This window comes from Oncorhynchus kisutch, linkage group LG15 (assembly GCF_002021735.2).
Source record: "Oncorhynchus kisutch isolate 150728-3 linkage group LG15, Okis_V2, whole genome shotgun sequence".
In the NCBI taxonomy this organism is placed as follows: domain Eukaryota; kingdom Metazoa; phylum Chordata; class Actinopteri; order Salmoniformes; family Salmonidae; genus Oncorhynchus; species Oncorhynchus kisutch.
Genome location: NC_034188.2, coordinates 17,603,463 through 17,623,920, shown reverse-complemented (window position 1 = coordinate 17,623,920; position 20,458 = coordinate 17,603,463). Strand labels below are relative to the sequence as shown.

Sequence of the window (20,458 nt, the reverse complement as noted above, 5' to 3'; positions counted from 1 at the left end):
CCAATGAGAGCCTACAGCAGCACCTTGATCTTCTGCACAGATTCTGTCAAGCCTAGGCCCTGACTACACTCAATCAAATCATGCAGAATTAGGCCGATACCCACTAATTATCAAAAACCAGAAAAGAGTTGTTAAATTCTACAACCACCTAAAAGGAAGCGATTCCCAAACCTTCCATAACAAAGCCATCACCTACAGAGAGATGAACCTGGAGAAGAGTCCCCTAAGAAAGCTGGTCCTGGTGCTCTGTTCACAAACACAAACAGACCCTACAGAGCCCCAGGACAGCAACACAATTAGACCCAACCAAACCATGAGTAAACAAATACTTGAGACATTGGAAAGAATTAACAAAAAAATCTGAGCAAACTAGAATGCTATTTGGCCCTAAACACTGAGTGCACAGTGGCATAATACCTGACCACTGTGACGGACACAAAAATAAGGAAAGCTTTGACTATGTACAGACTCTGAACATAGCATTGCTATTGAGAAAGGCTGCAATAGACCTGGCTGTCAAGTAAGTCAGAAAATGAGGTGAAAACTGAGGTGCACTTCATAACCTCCTGCCAAATGTATGACCATATTAAAGACATATTTCCTTCTGATTATACAGACCCAACAAATCCAATTTGAACAAACTCTCATATCAATTGGGGGAAATACCCGTGTGCAATCACAACAGACCTGTTACTTTTGTGAGTGTAACGCTGTTACATTTTTATGGATAATTTCACTTTTGTTTATTATCTATTTCCCTTGCTTTGCCAATGTAAACATGTTTCCCATGACCCTAAAGCCCCTTATATTGATTTAATTGATAATCGGAGATTTCCGAGTTCCCAATTGTTTTGAAGACTAATGTGGTTAGCTGATACGTAAAATAACTATCCAAGCGTTGTAGCTAAGATATGGCATGTAACAGCAACGCCTGGGCAGAGGAACGCAGTTTGGTTTTGACCTTCCAAAGATGGCGTATTTATCATTTCGGCCTTTGCAATTGACGCAATGACGTCCCCCACCATACAATCAATTCGCGTATGAAAACAATAAACAACCCCGAGAAACGGTGAAACGCGAGATATGCAAGAGGACCTATCGCCAAGTTTAGACAGAAATACCGTTAAAAGAGGAACTGAAACAACATGTATAACGTCTTGTAAAACGACGTTGGACTCATCGGTCCTGACACAAAAGATTTCCGAGATACGGTTTACCCCCTTCCTTAGCTCCCTACTAGGCTCTAACGTTAGCTAGCTAGCCAGTCCTGTAGCTCGTTCTTCGTTAGTACACTTTGTTTGATTTGTTATGCAGTTGTCTGAGGACTATTTTCGCATTCGTTTTCCTCCATCGCCTCATCGCTCCCTCACCCTGAACTCGCTGGCCCTATGTCTCGCTGGCTTTTCCCCTGGTCAGGCTCAATCAAGAAGCGGGCCTGTCGGTACCTCTTACAGCATTACCTCGGTCACTTCTTTCAAGAACGACTGAGTTTGGAACAGCTGAGTTTGGACCTGTACAATGGTAGTGGTGTCATCAAAGAAATCAACATCGATGTTTGGGTGAGTTAGTCAATGTAGTAAGGCAGTTTAAACTGTCAAGGAACAACTGGTCCCTTTTGTGTGTTCCCATGCACTCCGACCCTCAACTTTTTTGCAATTTCAGGACTTGAGTATAACAACAGTATCAACGCCTCTCGTGAGTTCAAGGAACAGAAGTTCCGATAAATATTTTTGTCAGCATCTGATTGGAAAATAACTCTCCTCATCCAGTGTCCCTGCAGTTCAGTTGAAATATACTGTATATGACCCAGGTCTCACCAACTCACTCACTTTCAATCTGCACATCAGACAAAACCATTGCCTGACGCCATTTCCACCAGCTGTTTATTGTAGGACAAGGTGTTTCTTTTTCCAACATCTTCCACTCATCTCTATTCATATCTCATCGCCCATTTCCTTCCTTCCCTCCCCCCAGGCGGTCAACGAGCTCTTGGAGTCTCTTGGGGCTCCACTTGAGATTGTGGATGGGTTTGTGAACAGCATAGAGGTGACAATTCCCTGGTCAGCTCTTGTCACTGACCACTGCACCCTCGTCATCTCAGGCCTTCAGATAACATGCAGACCCAAGTACAGGACCAGTAAGTCTCAGTCTGACAGCCAGTCTTACCTTGTTATTGCTCCTGTTCCTGTCACTGCCTCAGGCCTATCAGGTTCAGGAAGGAAGTTGTGGTAACCATTGATTAGCTAGCTACCTTTAGAATGTCATTGTCAACTAAGACAAATACAGTTGTCTAGTACTAGCTAACTCTTTGTTGTAAACCAATGTCAGAGCTCAAGAGAAGATGTGTTGCACTATCCCAGGCCCAACATTTTTCAGAGCCAGCTACAAACCAATTAACAAAATGACTGCTACTCAGTCATACAGTACAGTATGTCCATGAGTCATCACTTAGCATTGATTACAGTCACTGAATTATGCCTTGTTTTTTTTCCCGTTTACGTGTAGGTGGGGGTTTGGACTCCCAGGGCTGGTCCACATGCATGACCTCCAGCATGCAGCTGGCCCAGGAGTGCCTAAAGGACCCCCCTGAGGTGTCCGAGGAGCCGCCCGCTCCACTGGAGGGCTTGGAGATGTTTGCACAAACTATTGAGACTGGTGAGTCAATGTGTAGGCCTTGTTTGCACGTGTGCATGGCAGTGAAAAGCACTGTGCCTTTTTGAAGATAACATATTTGTTCAGTTGTTTTCAAACTGCTGAGTCAGTTGTGTACCATCAAGTCCAACCTTGTGAAATAAGGACTCATATCACATCACTGGTGTCCCTTGTTAGTGTATCCCGTCAGTAGAGGATGCCTGGATATTTTTTAAAAATGCCTTCCTAACCATCTTAAATAAACATGCCCCATTCAAGAAATTTAGAACCAGGAACAGATATAGCCCTTGGTTCTCCCCAGACCTGACTGCCCTTAACCAACACAAAAACATCCTATGGCGTTCTGCATTAGCATCGAACAGCCCCCGTGATATGCAGCTGTTCAGGGAAGCTAGAAACCATTATACACAGGCAGTTAGAAAAGCCAAGGCTAGCTTTTTCAAGCAGAAATTTGCTTCCTGCAACACTAACTCAAAAAAGTTCTGGGACACTGTAAAGTCCATGGAGAATAAGAACACCTCCTCCCAGCTGCCCACTGTACTGAAGATAGGAAACACTGTCACCACTGATAAATCCACCATAATTGATCATTTCAATGAGCATTTTTCTACGGCTGGCCATGCTTTCCACCTGGCTACTCCTACCCCGGACAACAGCACTGCACCCCCAACAGCAACTCGCCCAAGCCTTCCCCATTTCTCCTTCTCCCAAATCCATTCAGCTGATGTTCTGAAAGAGCTGCAAAATCTGGACCCCTACAAATCAGCCGGGCTAGACAATCTGGACCCTTTCTTTCTAAAATTATCTGCCGAAATTGTTGCCACCCCTATTACTAGCCTGTTCAACCTCTCTTTCGTGTCGTCTGAGATTCCCAAAGATTGGAAAGCAGCTGCAGTCATCCCCCTCTTCAAAGGGGGGGACACTCTTGACCCAAACTGCTACAGACCTATATCTATCCTACCGTGCCTTTCTAAGGTCTTCGAAAGCCAAGTCAACAAACAGATTACCGACCATTTCGAATCTCACCATACCTTCTCTGCTATGCAATCTGGTTTCAGAGCTGGTCATGGGTGCACCTCAGCCACGCTCAAGGTCCTAAACGATATCTTAACCGCCATCGATAAGAAACATTACTGTGCAGCCGTATTCATTGATCTGGCCAAGGCTTTCGACTCTGTCAATCACCATATCCTCATCGGCAGACTCGACACTCTTGGTTTCTCAAATGATTGCCTCGCCTGGTTCACCAACTACTTCTCTGATAGAGTTCAGTGTGTCAAATCGGAGGGTCTGCTGTCCGGACCTCTGGCAGTCTCTATGGGGGTGCCACAGGGTTCAATTCTTGGACCGACTCTCTTCTCTGTATACATCAGAGGTCGCTCTTGCTGCTGGTGAGTCCCTGATCCACCTCTACGCAGACGACACCATTCTGTATACTTCCGGCCCTTCTTTGGACACTGTGTTAACAACCCTCCAGGCAAGCTTCAATGCCATACAACTCTCCTTCCGTGGCCTCCAATTGCTCTTAAATACAAGTAAAACTAAATGCATGCTCTTCAACCGATCGCTACCTGCACCTACCCGCCTGTCCAACATCACTACTCTGGACGGCTCTGACTTAGAATACGTGGACAACTACAAATACTTAGGTGTCTGGTTAGACTGTAAACTCTCCTTCCAGACCCATATCAAACATCTCCCATCCAAAGTTAAATCTAGAATTGGCTTCCTATTTCGCAACAAAGCATCCTTCACTCATGCTGCCAAACATACCCTTGTAAAACTGACCATCCTACCAATCCTCGACTTTGGCGATGTCATTTACAAAATAGCCTCCAATACCCTACTCAACAAATTGGATGCAGTCTATCACAGTGCAATCCGTTTTATCACCAAAGCCCCATATACTACCCACCATTGCGACCTGTACGCTCTCGTTGGCTGGCCCTCGCTTCATACTCGTCGCCAAACCCACTGGCTCCATGTCATTTACAAGACCCTGCTAGGTAAAGTCCCCCCTTATCTCAGCTCGCTGGTCACCATAGCATCTCCCACCTGTAGCACACGCTCCAGCAGGTATATCTCTCTAGTCACCCCCAAAACCAATTATTTCTTTGGCCGCCTCTCCTTCCAGTTCTCTGCTGCCAATGACTGGAACGAACTACAAAAATCTCTGAAACTGGAAACACTTATCTCCCTCACTAGCTTTAAGCACCAACTGTCAGAGCAGCTCACAGATTACTGCACCTGTACATAGCCCACCTATAATTTAGCCCAAACAACTACCTCTTTCCCAACTGTATTTAATTTTAATTAATTTATTTATTTTGCTCCTTTGCACCCCATTATTTTTTTATTTCTACTTTGCACATTCTTCCATTGCAAAACTACCATTCCAGTATTTTACTTGCTATATTGTATTTACTTTGCCATCATGGCCTTTTTTGCCTTTACCTCCCTTCTCACCTCATTTGCTCACATTGTATATAGACTTGTTTATACTGCATTATTGACTGTATGTTTGTTTTTACTCCATGTGTAACTCTGTGTCGTTTTATCTGTCGAACTGCTTTGCTTTATCTTGGCCAGGTCGCAATTGTAAATGAGAACTTGTTCTCAACTTGCCTACCTGGTTAAATAAAGGTAAAATAAATAAAATAAAATAAAAAGTGTCTTTGTGACCAATATGCTTAGTGATAATGGATGTCCCTTTTTGTGTTGTGTTGCAGTCCTGCGTCGGATAAAAGTCACCCTCCTGGACACCATCGTCCGAATCGAGCACCAGCCCCTGAACATGGAGACGGGCATTGCCTTAGAGGTGCACATCAAACGGTATGTTGGTTCTCACCACACTGACACTCACACTTCCTGTGGTGGTCTGTTCACCTTTGACCGGTTTAGAAGTCAGGATGGAAAGGAGATAAGGCAACACTTGATTCAAACTTGCAATGCCAAACAGTCACTGGATTTGTCTGTAGATCCAAAGAGAACCTTTGAACCTCGGAGGAGCTTCACTATCTTTGATAGAGCTTGTATGGTGAATGTGTGTGTGGTGGGTGATTTGGCTGAGGTTGAAGGTTATATAGCGTTATTGTGCTGAGTGCTCATCTCTGCCTCCGGTGGCTGTGTGGTGCGCTGTAGGCTGGAGTACTGTGACGAGGCGGTAAGGGACCCCAGCCAGACGGTGCCTGTGGACATCCACCAGCCCCCTGCCTTCCTGCACAAGATCCTCCAGCTCAGCTCTGTTCAACTGCTGTACGAGACCACCGGAGGGCCCCAGGTAAGCATACAGTTTCACATTGACCATGGCAGTTATCAACCCCCTCATGTACACTGTCACTCTCGCATGCATATACTCACATTGGGTCCCAATATAACACACACCTCTTATATAGACTAAATATTCACTTAGAAACTACTCACATACACTCATACAGTATTTCCTCTCGCTCTCCTTCTAGTGTGAGAGGCAATATGAGACTTGGGGCTGACAGACTATCAAGCAGTGGTGCTAAGGGTTAACCCTGGTTATCTTTCTCTCCTCAGGGTCCTTTAAGAGCTGACACCCCTGGCTCAGCCTCAGCCAGCGAAGAGGAAGTTGAGGAGGAGGAGACTGACCCTCCAGCTGCCCCCACCTCCCTCCCTCCGGCCACCCAACGGCCCCTCCTCATCGGCAGCTGCTCTGGCTTCATGGAGACCATGGTCAAGATCAAACAGAACGACATGCTGCCTGGACCTAAGGTGTGTGTGTGTGTCTGTCCGTGTGTTTGCATGGGGTTTGGTTCACTTCCTGTGTGCTTAACCTAGTTTTTAAGAACACAGTTTTGCTTTTGTCTTGTTCTGTCTCTGTTATTACAGCCAATTGTCTCTCCTTTCAGTTGGAGCTGGATGGGAAGGTGGGTTGCCTCCACCTGCTGCTCTCTCCAGACCAGATCACTCACCTGACCGACCTGCTGTCTGCCCTCTGCATCGACACAGGTGAGGAAAGACAGTGGTTTACTTGTACCTCCCCACCTGCATTCCACCTACACTGAGTATACAAAACATTAGGAACTGTTCTTTTCATGACATAGACTGACCATGTCAATTCAGGTGAGAGCTATGAGCCCTGATTGATGCCGCTTGTTAAATCCACTTCAAGCAGTGTAGATGAAGGGGAGGAGGCTGGTTAAAGAATGATTTTTAAGCCTTGAGACAATTGAGACATGGATTGTGTATGTGCCATTCAGACGGTGAATGGGCAAGATAAAATATTTGAAGTGTCTTTGAACTGGGTTTGGTAGAAGGTGCCATACGCAGCGGTTTGTGTCAAGAACTGCAACGTTGCGCTGGGGTTTTAACCCTCAACAGTTTCCATGTGTATCAAAGAATGGTCCACCACCCAAATGACATCCAGCCAACTTGACACAACTGTGGGAAGCATTGGAGTCAACATGGGCCAACATCCCTGTGGAACACTTTCGACACCTTGTAGAGTCCATGCTCTGATGAATAGAGGCTGTTCTGAGGGGGGGTGAAACATAATATTAGGAAGGTGTTCTTAATGTTTTATACAGTTAGTGTATGTGTCTTAGTTCCACATCCTAATGTCATTAACAGTGGAACAAAACTCTGCCTTTTAACCATGCACATCTTCATCCACACTGTACTGCAGAGCCTGTATGATTCCTCCCTGTCTATCCTACCAGAGCCTGTATGATTCCTTCCTGTCTATCCTACCAGAGGCTGTATGATTCCTCCCTGTCTATCCTACCAGAGCATGTATGATTCCTCCCTGTCTATCCTACCAGAGCCTGTACGATTCCTCCCTGTCTATCCTACCAGAGGCTGTATGATTCCTCCCTGTCTATCCTACCAGAGGCTGTACGATTCCTCCCTGTCTATCCTACCAGAGGCTGTATGATTCCTCCCTGTCTATCCTACCAGAGGCTGTATGATTCCTCCCTGTCTATCCTACCAGAGCCTGTATGATTCCTCCCTGTCTATCCTACCAGAGCCTGTATGATTCCTCCCTGTCTATCCTACCAGAGCCTGTATGATTCCTCCCTGTCTATCCTACCAGAGGCTGTATGATTCCTTCCTGTCTATCCTACCAGAGCCTGAAGCCAGTGGTGCTGGGGTTCACAGCCGTCCCCTGGACTCTGAGGACCTGCGTCTGATAGAGGAGGACTTGAGCAAACAGTTGACCTCTAGCCCCGGAGATAGAGATCCGGACTGGGATGAAGAGCCTGACATGGAGCCCTACCTCACCGGTCTGGAGAACGGGGGTACGTGGGTTAGTGGAGGGAAGCTATAGTTGGAATGCAATATGGAGGCTAGTGAATTTGAGGTCACATTAGCTTTTGTTTGCTGATGCATAATTTGCATTCTTGGCATTTCTGTGAGAGATTAGTTGAACTAGACATGTGAAGCATAATGCACCTTTTCTCTGTTTACACTCTCTGTCTTTCAGATATGTTCTTCTCCATGGGTCCTGGTATGACTAGCAGTGCGACGTCAGCTCTCTCTGGCAGCTCTCTCTCCGACAGCATGGCGTCGTCTACACACAGCCAGGCTAGCTACGCCCAGGGCCTTCCACAGGGTCCCAGGTGTTATCCTGTACCAGGATCACTATCCAGCCTGCCCCAGTGTAGCAGAATACCAGGTAACTCTCACAGCATCTTACTACATTGTTTTGTACACATTTCACAGATTACAAAAACTATATTATAAAACCTATCTTCCTGATTCATCTTATTAACCCCTCCTCGTCCAGGGCGAAGTAGCCAATCTGAGCCCCTGAAACCAGAGGCATTGCTCCGCCTCTCGCTTGGCGGGCTCACCCTAACCCTACTGGAGCAGGAACCACACTCCGGGCCGGACGGAATGTCCTCATTGACCCAGGTGTCTCAGGTGTTCTTCCGGGAGCTGGCCTTCTTCAAAGACAGCATGTTCAGCGAGAGAGACTTCCACCACCTCAGAGCTAGTTTCGCTAAAGCATGCCCGCACTCACACCTAAGGTACAAACACACAATAGTCTCTTCAACATTGGCCACCACTCCTCAGATATACCAACAAACCTGCCTGCCCTACATACCCATAAATAATCACTTGCTCTATCTCTCAGGATGACTGGAGCAGCGGTACAGGTGGCGTGTGAGATGCGCAGTGCGGGTCGCCACTCCCGTGCTGTGACCTCTGACCTATCCTTCAGTAGGCTAGAGCTGCTTGAGTGTCTCTGGGAGCCAGGAAAGCCCCAATACACTGAGGTAGGACAGGGGCTGTTATTTGAGATCATCTGAGGATTTAAACACACCATTCAACATAAGTGTGCTACAGCATGGGCTAGCATTGCCCAGGACATAACTCTTCACTCCTCTTTCCTCCTCCTCTAGTTGCTCCAGTTCCAGCGTGCTGGGATGTTCACAGTGGGAGATACAGCCAGACCCTGTGCACAGCTACACTACAGTCTCACAGAGAAACACCTGCGCAAGGTTAACCATGACAGTGTCCATGTTGTGTGTTGGCGTCATGTTCAAAAGCTAATATGTCATTAATTCAGTCTGTTATGGTTTCCTCTGTTAACCTGCTACCCCCTCCTCCTGATATGTCAATGTCCCTGTATTGCAGGGGAGGCAGCGTGTTCTGCGTAGAGACAGTGTAGTGAGGGTAGAGTTGGGAGAGCTGAGTGCTGAGTTGGACCTGGACATACTGAGTCGACTGGAGCCTCTGAGCAGAGCCTGCAGCCACTGTCCCACACAGACCGGAGGAGGACCCGTCCACACACAGGTAAACACTTAGCAAGCCACCAGCCACTAAGAGGACCCGTCCACACACAGGTAAACACTTAGCCAGCCACTAAGAGGACCCGTCCACACACAGGGAAACACTTAGCAAGCCACCAGCCACTAAGAGGACCCGTCCACACACAAGTAAACACTTAGCAGGCCACCAGCCACTAAGAGGACCCGTCCACACACAGGGAAACACTTAGCAAGCCACCAGCCACTAAGAGGACCCGTCCACACACAGGTAAACACTTAGCAAGCCACCAGCCACTAAGAGGACCCGTCCACACACAGGTAAACACTTAGCAAGCCACCAGCCATTAAGAGGACCCGTCAGAAAGCCACTAGCCACTAAGAGGACCCGTCCACACACAGGTAAACACTTAGCAGGCCACCAGCCACTAAGAGGACCCGTCCACACACAGGGAAACACTTAGCAAGCCACCAGCCACTAAGAGGACCCGTCCACACACAGGTAAACACTTAGCAAGCCACCAGCCACTAAGAGGACCCGTCCACACGCAGGTAAACACTTAGCAAGCCACCAGCCACTAAGAGGACCCGTCAGAAAGCCACCAGCCACTAAGAGGACCCGTCAGAAAGCCACTAGCCACTAAGAGGACCCGTCAGAAAGCCACTAGCCACTAAGAGGACCCGTCAGAAAGCCACTAGCCACTAAGATGAGCAGTTTGATAATGGTTGATAAGGATTTTTTGCCTCACAATTGAAGTTAAATTGCAGGTTTTATTTGTTTAGATTTTTTATTTGAATATTCTCCCCTCTTTTTCCTCCAACTCTTCTCCCATCCCTCTCTCAGACCCAGAGCAGTGAGCTGCACTCCTCTCTCTCCCTCCTCTCGCCCCACGCCATCCTTAAGCTCCGCTTCCCCATCCCAGACCTCCGGCCGCTCCCCTTCCGATGCCCGCCTTCCCAGAGAGCCATGCGGCAGGAGACCCTGGTACTGGAGCTGTGTGACCTGTATATCTGCTCCCAGGAGGGCCTTGACCTCCAGCCAGATCACCATGCACCCCCTGACCCCTCCCACAGCTCCCTCACACAGCTATTGGAGGCCAGCTTCAGTGACATGCACGGTGAGGAACACACACACACAGTCGAATATACATACACACACAGTAACGGTCACATTTTGAGCAATTGTTTGTTCATTGTCTCTCTCAGGAACGTATGAGGGCTGGGAGGGAGGCTCCTTCCCCTGTATCAGAGTCAAGAAAAGTCAAGACTCCATGGCCAAGTGAGTGTGTTTCTGGAACATTTGTTTTAGGAGAGTTTGTTTCACTTGCTGTGTCACTTGAATTGAATGTCTTTCATCAAAAACCTACTGTACACCAATTCCACAGCTGTATAGTATACATCTCCCTGTCTTTCTTTGTCTACCTCCCTCCCTCTTTCCAGATTGTCAGTGCGTGTGAGTGGAGGAGAGGGTCTAGGGTCAGCGTTAGGGGGGGTAGGGGTGGGTCTGATGAGGGACCTGGGGTCCATGTCGTTTGAGAACCCCTGTGAACTCCGAGAGAAGACCAGCTCTCCCTTCTCCTCCAACCGCACCATGTTCGAGACTGAGGAGGTACCGCACCATCCCATCACAAACACCTCTCTCACAACTGGCCATCCCTCTCTCACAACTGGCCATCCCTCTCTCGCAACTGGCCATCCCTCTCTCGCAACTGGCCATCCCTCTCTCGCAACTGGCCATCCCTCTCTCGCAACTGGCCATCCCTCTCTCGCAACTGGCCATCCCTCTCTCGCAACTGGCCATCCCTCTCTCGCAACTGGCCATCCCTCTCTCGCAACTGGCCATCCCTCTCTCGCAACTGGCCATCCCTCTCTCGCAACTGGCCATCCCTCTCTCGCAACTGGCCATCCCTCTCTCGCAACTGGCCATCCCTCTCTCGCAACTGGCCATCCCTCTCTCGCAACTGGCCATCCCTCTCTCGCAACTGGCCATCCCTCTCTCGCAACTGGCCATCCCTCTCTCGCAACTGGCCATCCCTCTCTCGCAACTGGCCAATCCCTCTCTCGCAACTGGCCAATCCCTCTCTCGCAACTGGCCAATCCCTCTCTCGCAACTGGCCAATCCCTCTCTCGCAACTGGCCAATCCCTCTCTCGCAACTGGCCAATCCCTCTCTCGCAACTGGCCAATCCCTCTCTCGCAACTGGCCAATCCCTCTCTCGCAACTGGCCAATCCCTCTCTCGCAACTGGCCAATCCCTCTCTCGCAACTGGCCAATCCCTCTCTCGCAACTGGCCAATCCCTCTCTCGCAACTGGCCAATCCCTCTCTCGCAACTGGCCAATCCCTCTCTCGCAACTGGCCAATCCCTCTCTCGCAACTGGCCAATCCCTCTCTCGCAACTGGCCAATCCCTCTCTCGCAACTGGCCCATCCCTCTCTCGCAACTGGCCCATCCCTCTCTCGCAACTGGCCCATCCCTCTCTCGCAACTGGCCCATCCCTCTCTCGCAACTGGCCCATCCCTCTCTCGCAACTGGCCCATCCCTCTCTCGCAACTGGCCCATCCCTCTCTCGCAACTGGCCCATCCCTCTCTCGCAACTGGCCCATCCCTCTCTCGCAACTGGCCCATCCCTCTCTCGCAACTGGCCCATCCCTCTCTCGCAACTGGCCCATCCCTCTCTCGCAACTGGCCCATCCCTCTCTCGCAACTGGCCCATCCCTCTCTCGCAACTGGCCCATCCCTCTCTCGCAACTGGCCCATCCCTCTCTCGCAACTGGCCCATCCCTCTCTCGCAACTGGCCCATCCCTCTCTCGCAACTGGCCCATCCCTCTCTCGCAACTGGCCCATCCCTCTCTCGCAACTGGCCCATCCCTCTCTCGCAACTGGCCCATCCCTCTCTCGCAACTGGCCCATCCCTCTCTCGCAACTGGCCCATCCCTCTCTCGCAACTGGCCCATCCCTCTCTCGCAACTGGCCCATCCCTCTCTCGCAACTGGCCCATCCCTCTCTCGCAACTGGCCCATCCCTCTCTCGCAACTGGCCCATCCCTCTCTCGCAACTGGCCCATCCCTCTCTCGCAACTGGCCCATCCCTCTCTCGCAACTGGCCCATCCCTCTCTCGCAACTGGCCCATCCCTCTCTCGCAACTGGCCCATCCCTCTCTCGCAACTGGCCCATCCCTCTCTCGCAACTGGCCCATCCCTCTCTCGCAACTGGCCCATCCCTCTCTCGCAACTGGCCCATCCCTCTCTCGCAACTGGCCCATCCCTCTCTCGCAACTGGCCCATCCCTCTCTCGCAACTGGCCCATCCCTCTCTCGCAACTGGCCCATCCCTCTCTCGCAACTGGCCCATCCCTCTCTCGCAACTGGCCCATCCCTCTCTCGCAACTGGCCCATCCCTCTCTCGCAACTGGCCCATCCCTCTCTCGCAACTGGCCCATCCCTCTCTCGCAACTGGCCCATCCCTCTCTCGCAACTGGCCCATCCCTCTCTCGCAACTGGCCCATCCCTCTCTCGCAACTGGCCCATCCCTCTCTCGCAACTGGCCCATCCCTCTCTCGCAACTGGCCCATCCCTCTCTCGCAACTGGCCCATCCCTCTCTCGCAACTGGCCCATCCCTCTCTCGCAACTGGCCCATCCCTCTCTCGCAACTGGCCCATCCCTCTCTCGCAACTGGCCCATCCCTCTCTCGCAACTGGCCCATCCCTCTCTCGCAACTGGCCCATCCCTCTCTCACAACTGGCCCATCCCTCTCTCACAACTGGCCCATCCCTCTCTCACAACTGGCCATCCCTCTCTCACAACTGGCCATCCCTCTCTCACAACTGGCCATCCCTCTCTCACAACTGGCCCATCCCTCTCTCACAACTGGCCATCCCATTGCATGTAAATCTCTCATGGCTTAAATACTTGTTTTTGTAAGAAGTGTTGACAAGCTGAATGCACCGAGCTGTATGCTTAAACTACTAGCACACAGCTCGGACACTCATGCATACCCCACAAGAAATGCCAACAAAGGTCTCTTCACAGTACTACATAGAGCCATGGCTACATTGAACTTTTCCACAACTATTCCACATCAGGTAACTGATATAAGCAGTAGAATCATATTTTTAGAAACGGATATAAATACACCTTATGGAACAGCAGTGTCTGTGAAGAGACATGCGCACGCACACACACACACACACACACACACACACACACACACACACACACACGTAACAGTACCAGTCAAATGTTTGGACACACCTACTCATTCAAGGGTTTTCTTTATTTTTAGTTGTAAAATAATAGTGAAGACATCAACATTATGAAATAACAAATATGGAATCATATATGGAATCATCATATAAACATGTATGGAAATATGGAATAATGTAGTTATCAAAATATATTTTAGATTCTTCAAAGTAGCCACCCTTTGCCTTGACAGCTTTGCAAACTTGGCATTCGCTCAACCAGCTTCACCTGGAACGCTTTTCCAACAGTCTAGAAGGAGTTCCCACGTGCTGAAGACATGTTGGCTGCTTTTCCTTCACTCTGTGGTCCAACCCATCCCAAACCATCTCAATTGGGTTGAGGTTGGGTGATTGTGGAGGCCAGGTCATCTGATGCCGCACTTCATCACTCTCCTTCTTGGTCAAATAGCCCTTACACAGCCTGGAGGTGTGTTGGGTCATTGTCCTGTTGAAAAACAAATGATAAGTGCAAAACCTAAGTGCAAACCAGATGGGATAGTGTATCACTGCAGAATGCTGTGGTAGCCATGCTGGTTAAGTGTGTCTTGAATTCTTAAATAAATCACAGACAGTGTCACAAGCAAAGCCCCCACACACCACCACCTCAATGCTTCACAGTGGGAACCACACATGCAGAGATCATCCGTTCACCTACTCTGCATCTCACAAAGACATGGCGGTTGGAACCAAAAATCGCACATTTGGACTCAGACCAAAGGACAGATTTCCATCAGTCTAAAATCCATTGCTCATGTTTCTTGGCCCAAGCAAGTTTCTTCTTATTATTGGTGTCCTTTAGTAGTGGTTTCTTTGCAGCAATTGGACCATGAAGGCCTGATTCACGCAGTCTCCTCTGAACAGTTGTGTTTGTTGCTACATTTATTTGAGCTGTAATCTGAGGTGAGGTTAACTCTAATGAACTTATCCTCTGCAGAAGAGGTAACTCTAGGTCTTCCTTTTCTGTGGCTCTTGATGTTTTTTGCAACTGCACTTGAAGAAACTTTCAAAGTTCTTGAGATTTTCCTGAATTGACTGACCTTCATGTCTTAAAGTAACGATGGACTGTTGTTTCTCTTTGCTTATTTGAGCTGTTGTTGCCATAATATGGACTTGGTCTTTTACCAAATAGGGCTATCTTCTGTATACCACCCCTAGGGTTGCACATTTTGGGGAATATTCAGAGATGGAAACTTTCTGTGGGAATTAACGGGAATATATGGGAATTAATATGACTACCATTTAAATGTAGATGTTTTTTGCATTGGATATATTTACCATACCATATGGAGACAGAAACATAAACCTTTTACCTTATCATAAGTAGACATAATTGCAAATGATTATCCTTCCAATATATATATTTTTTAAATATTTAAGTTACAAATTGAACTTTGAATTAAATGAGCAACTAAAAGGAATATTGAACAATCCCCAGTGATCCATCGCATCTCTCAAAAAGTCCCTTTCCAACCCTGTTGAGGATGGCTCGTTTTCAGGCTCCAAAAGTCCCTTTCCAACCCTGTTGAGGATGGCTCGTTTTCAGGCTCAAAAAGTCCCTTTCCAACCCTGTTGAGGATGGCTCGTTTTCAGGCTCAAAAAGTCCCTTTCCAACCCTGTTGAGGATGGCTCGTTTTCAGGCTCCAAAATTCCCTTTCCAACCCTGTTGAGGATGGCTCGTTTTCAGGCTCAAAAAGTCCCTTTCCAACCCTGTTGAGGATGGCTCGTTTTCAGGCTCCAAAATTCCCTTTCCAACCCTGTTGAGGATGGCTCGTTTTCAGGCTCAAAAGGTCCCTTTCCAACCCTGTTGAGGATGGCTCGTTGTCAGGCTCAAAAAGTCCCTTTCCAACCCTGTTGAGGATGGCTCGTTGTCAGGCTCAAAAAGTCCCTTTCCAACCCTGTTGAGGATGGCTCGTTGTCAGGCTCAAAAAGCCTCAAGTTTGCCCATATGTCCACCAATTTTTCAACCCTTGTATTGGTCAGCCTGATGCGTGTGTGTGTGTATATGTGTGTGTCTGTGTGTGTTCCCAAACAAGGACCGGTTTTCCTCTGAGGTGGCTGATGTTGGTGGGATTTGGAGGATGATGAAGGCAACAAGGGAAAGAGCCTCAGATCCACAAAGTCCCTTCCACCAGATGGCTGATGAGATATGTTGGCACGACTGCCATATTGCATCTCCATCCCAAGGCCCTTGCTTGAATGTGTACTTCGCCAGACTGCCAAGAACCTTGCCCTCATCCAGGCCAAGGTGGCGAGACATGGTAGTGATGACACCATAGGCCTTGTTGATCTGTGCACCAGACAGGATGTTCTTGCCAGCATACTTGGGGTCCAACATGTACACTGTGGCATGTATGGGCTTCAGGCAGAAGTCTTCACGCTTTTTGATGTATTTCAGAACTGCAGTTTCCTCTACTTGGAGCAACAGTGATGTGGGCAGGGCAGTACAGATTTCTTCTCACATCTTCAAGCAGAGTCTGAACATCAGACAGGATGGCAAAACATTTTTTTTTTTTAAAACCTTTAATTAACTAGGCAAGTCAGTTAAGAACAAATTCTTATTTTCAATTATGGCCTAGGAACACTGGGTTAACTGCCTTGTTCAGGGGCAGAACAACCGATTTTTACCGTGTCAGCTCGAGGATTCGATCTTGCAACCTTTCAGTTACTAGTCCAACACTAACCACTAGGCTACCCTGCCGCCCCAATGGCCACTGCTATAGGTTTCGGGAGTTTCAGGCTGCTTACCACTCTCTCCCAAAATGCATCATCCAGGAGGATCCTCTTGATGGCGATGTCCATATCGGCAGACTGTGATATGGCCATTTCTTGGAGAGACTCATTCCCCTCCAGGAGATTGTCAAACATGACAACACCATCCCGATGGGTGTTGCTGGGCAGCTTCAATGTGGTGCTCTTATTCTTCTCACTTTGGTGAGGTAGATTTCTGCTGTAACTTGATGGCCCTTCACATACCTAACCATTTCCTTGGCTCTCTTGTAGAGTGTATCCATTGCATGAGCAGCACAGCCAATGGGTGTGATGTGAGGGTAGGACTCCTCCACTTTAGACCAAGCAGCCTTCATGTTCGCAGCATTGTCTGTCACCAGTGCAAATACCTTCTGTGGTCCAAGGTCATTGATGACTGCCTTCAGCTCATTTGCAATGCAGAGACCGGTGTGTCTGTTGTCCCTTGTGTCTGTGCTCTTTTAGAATACTGGTTGAGTGGTGGAGATGATGTAGTTAATTATTCCTTGCCTGACCATCCCGCTCTCACTCAATCACCTGACCATCCCGCTCTCTCACATAATCTCACACTTCCTGAAGATACTGGGTTTTTATTTGACCCATTTTCCAAAAGTTGCAGTCTAATCTTTTCTCATTCTCCCTCTCCTCTTCATCCTTCTGTCTACTTTCATTGCCCCCCCTCTCAGATGGTAATCCCAGCAGACCCAGAGGGGATGCAACAGTTCCAGTCTCAGTGTGTTTCTCAGTGTCAGTGTGTAGTAGATGTCTTTCTGCCCCTGGCCTACATCTTCCTGCCCAGCAAACAGGCCTTCCAGAGCATCTACAACAGGTCTGTGGGTCTCTTTTTCTGCTAGTTTGCTTATTTGTACAAAAAAATCAATGTACAGTTGAAGTCGGAAGTCTACATACACTTAGATTGGAGTCATTAAAACTTGTTTTTCAACCACTCCACAAATTTCTTGTTAACAAACTATAATTTTGGCAAGTCGGTTAGGACATCTACTTTATGCATGACAAGTCATTTTTCCACCAATTCTTTACAGATTATAATTCACTACATCACAATTACAGTGGGTCAGAAGTTTACATGCAGTAAGTTGACTGTGCCTTTAAACAGCTTGGAAAATTCCAGAAAATGATGTCATGGCTATAGAAGCTTCTGATAGGCTAATTGACATAATTTGAGTGTACCTGTGGATGTATTTAAAGGCCTACCTTCAATCTCAGTGCCTCTTTGCTTTACATCATGGGAAAATCAAAAGAAATAAGCCAAGACCTCAGAAAAAAAGTCTGGTTCATCCTTGGGAGAAATTTCCAAACGCCTGAAGGTACCACGTTCATCTGCACAAACAATAGTACGCAAGTATAACCACCATGGGACCACGCAGCCGTCATACCGCTCAGGAAGGAGACGCATTCAGTCTCCTAGAGGTGAATGTACTTTGGTGGGGAAAGTTCAAATCAATCCCAGAACAACAGCAAAGGACCCTGTGAAGATGCTGGAGGAAACGGGTACAAAAGTATCTATATGCACAGTAAAACGAGTCATATATTGACATAACCTGAAAGGCCGCTCAGCAAGGAAGAAGCCACTGCTCCAAAACTGCCATAAACAAGCCAGACTACGGTTTGCAACTGCACATGGGGACAAAGATTGTACTTTGGTCTGATGAAACAAAAATAGAACTGTTTGGCCATAATGACCATCGTTATGTTTGGATGAAAAAGGGGCAGGCTTGCAAGCCGAAGAACACCATCCCAACCGTGAAGCACAGAGGTGGCAGCATCACGTTGTGGGGGTGCTTTGCTGCAGGAGGGACTGGTGCACTTCACAAAATAGATGGCGTATGAGGGAGTAAAATGATGTGGATATATTGAAGCAACATCTCAAGACATCAGCCAGGAAGTTAAAAGTTTGGTTGCAAATGGGTCTTCCAAATGGACAATGACCCCAAGCATACTTCCAAAGTTGTGTCAAAATGGCTTAAGGACAACAAGGTCTAGGTATTTTGGCAGAACTGAAAAAGTGTGTGCGAGCAAGGAGGCCTTACAAGCCTGTCTCAGTTACACCAGCTCTGTCAGGAGGAATGGGCCAAAATTCACCCAACTTATTGTGGGAAGCTTGTAGAAGGCTACCAAGAACGTTTGACCCAAGTTAAACAATTTAAAGGCAATGCTACCAAATACTAATTGAGTGTATGAACTTCTGACCCACTGGGAATGTAAAGAAATAAAAGCTGAAATAATTAATTCTCTCTGCTATTAGTCTGACATTTCACATTCTTAAAATAAAGTGGTGATCCTAACTGACCTAAGATAGGTATTTTTTTTACTAGGATTAAGTGTCAGGAATTGTGAAAAACTGAGTTTAAATGTATTTGGCTAAGGAGTATGTAAACTTCCTACTTCCACTGTATGCACTCACTACTGTAAATATCTCTGGAGAAGAGTGGTCTGCTAAATGACTAACGAGTCAATGTGAACATTTTACAATCTCTCATTCTCTTTTTCTGTCCTTTCCCTCTGTCCTCCTCTCTCCATCCCTGTAGGATCAATAATGACCTGTTAATGTGGGAAGCCCCTCCCCCCTTAGGTTCTAAGAGCGACCACAGCCCCCTACACCGTCGCCAAGACGATGACAACTTCCAGCTTTGCAAGTCTGCCTTCAGACTAGGTGAGACCCCCATACTGAGACTTGTAAACCACTTCAGACTGGTCAGACACTCATTCAGAATTGGGTAATCCCTGGGTAGCAACTTGTTGACATCTTTAGTTTATTTAAATCTCTGATTTAAGATGGCTTGCCAAGTAGTATGAGTTGAGCATCTCTTTAGTCGGCACACCTGCAGACCATCTGAAATGTGTTGTTGCTCAGCAGTTCTATAACTGACGTTTCTGGTCTCTCAGACTCGGATTCCGAGGAGGAAGATGCTCAGTTCTACACAGCCGGTGAATCAACCAGACGCAGTCAGTCAGAGCCCCGCCCTAACCACACCCTCAGCCTGCTCTCTCTCACCATTGTCATTGGAAAGGGCCGCCTCCAAGCATTGACGGACAGCAAGGTGAGCCATTGATGAACCAGCTACATCTTACAATGGTTAACTAGGGATAGAGACTGGAGAGATTTTGGATCCTGGTTCAAACTGGACCTTACATAATGAGCGATATTAGAGCAAACATAAATGTAATTTGAATTCAATAGCTTGGAATTTGAATGACAAAAATTGAATGATTGAATGTATATATCCTATGACGCTTCTAAAGAAGACACTTGCTTAAATACATCGTTTTCTGTTTCTCCTCTCCTACAGGGAGAGACGGGAAGTCCGGAGGACCGGTGTCATGGTGAGCTCCTATTGGACCTGGAAGGGGGGAAGATGTTCAGTGTGGTGCAGCATCAGAACAACCCCCATCTCAGCTTCCTGTGCCTGGAGAGCAGGAGGGTGGATCTCTACCACAAAGGTGAATGGAATGACCGTGTGATATCAGGCTTTAGGTCTGGTAGTACCTACCTAATCATGTGTCGTAGTGTGATAATCCATGTGTTGTCATGTAGATTTTAGTCATGAGCTAATCTCTTCTAAATGACTGACAGCCCTTTCCTTTCTGGCCACTAACCCTTTTCCTACCTCTCACAGCTGTAGTGAAGGACTCTCCTGTCCCCGGGCGGTTGGAAATGCCCAGCTTCACTCCCCCAGGACATCTAGACCTTACCATTTACCCCACAGAGGTGGGGCTGAGCAGTGTGAGTGGCAGGGAGACTGAGGTCCAGATGTTATCCACAGCCATCAAAATCACCCTGGACCCTCAGAAGAATGTCAAGGTAACACGCATATCTTCTCAATTATTCTTTGAATGAAATATCACCTTTTGATTGTGCTTGTAGGTTAGCTGTGCTTATGATGAAGAAAGCTTAAGAAATATCATTAACTTAATTCTCTGTTTTGTGTGTTTTACAGGAGTTTCTGGTTGCCCTTCGTCTCCATGGTGCCACTATGCGACATCGCATGGCACAGATCAATCACAGCTGGCACGAACAGGTATGGGGGATCCTAATAAATACTAAATCTGAGATGCTT

General features: G+C 47.8%; 1 protein-coding gene across 1 annotated transcript in view; it reads left to right on the top strand.

Moving 5' to 3' along the window:
* The first annotated feature begins 1,011 nt into the window (after window positions 1–1,011).
* Window positions 1,012–20,458, top strand: part of LOC109879799 (autophagy-related protein 2 homolog A) — a 58,591-nt gene continuing 39,144 nt past the window's right edge. The window contains exons 1-22 of the mRNA XM_020471965.2: window positions 1,012–1,559; window positions 1,975–2,137; window positions 2,506–2,655; window positions 5,382–5,484; window positions 5,794–5,932; window positions 6,199–6,393; window positions 6,531–6,630; window positions 7,749–7,919; window positions 8,105–8,296; window positions 8,408–8,651; window positions 8,759–8,900; window positions 9,027–9,125; window positions 9,262–9,420; window positions 10,237–10,510; window positions 10,599–10,671; window positions 10,833–11,001; window positions 17,066–17,208; window positions 18,929–19,053; window positions 19,287–19,441; window positions 19,691–19,841; window positions 20,018–20,202; window positions 20,339–20,419. Coding sequence (XP_020327554.1) covers window positions 1,389–1,559; window positions 1,975–2,137; window positions 2,506–2,655; window positions 5,382–5,484; window positions 5,794–5,932; window positions 6,199–6,393; window positions 6,531–6,630; window positions 7,749–7,919; window positions 8,105–8,296; window positions 8,408–8,651; window positions 8,759–8,900; window positions 9,027–9,125; window positions 9,262–9,420; window positions 10,237–10,510; window positions 10,599–10,671; window positions 10,833–11,001; window positions 17,066–17,208; window positions 18,929–19,053; window positions 19,287–19,441; window positions 19,691–19,841; window positions 20,018–20,202; window positions 20,339–20,419 — 3,384 coding nt within the window. The 5' untranslated portion in view covers window positions 1,012–1,388. The remainder of the gene's footprint in view (window positions 1,560–1,974; window positions 2,138–2,505; window positions 2,656–5,381; window positions 5,485–5,793; window positions 5,933–6,198; window positions 6,394–6,530; window positions 6,631–7,748; window positions 7,920–8,104; window positions 8,297–8,407; window positions 8,652–8,758; window positions 8,901–9,026; window positions 9,126–9,261; window positions 9,421–10,236; window positions 10,511–10,598; window positions 10,672–10,832; window positions 11,002–17,065; window positions 17,209–18,928; window positions 19,054–19,286; window positions 19,442–19,690; window positions 19,842–20,017; window positions 20,203–20,338; window positions 20,420–20,458) is intronic.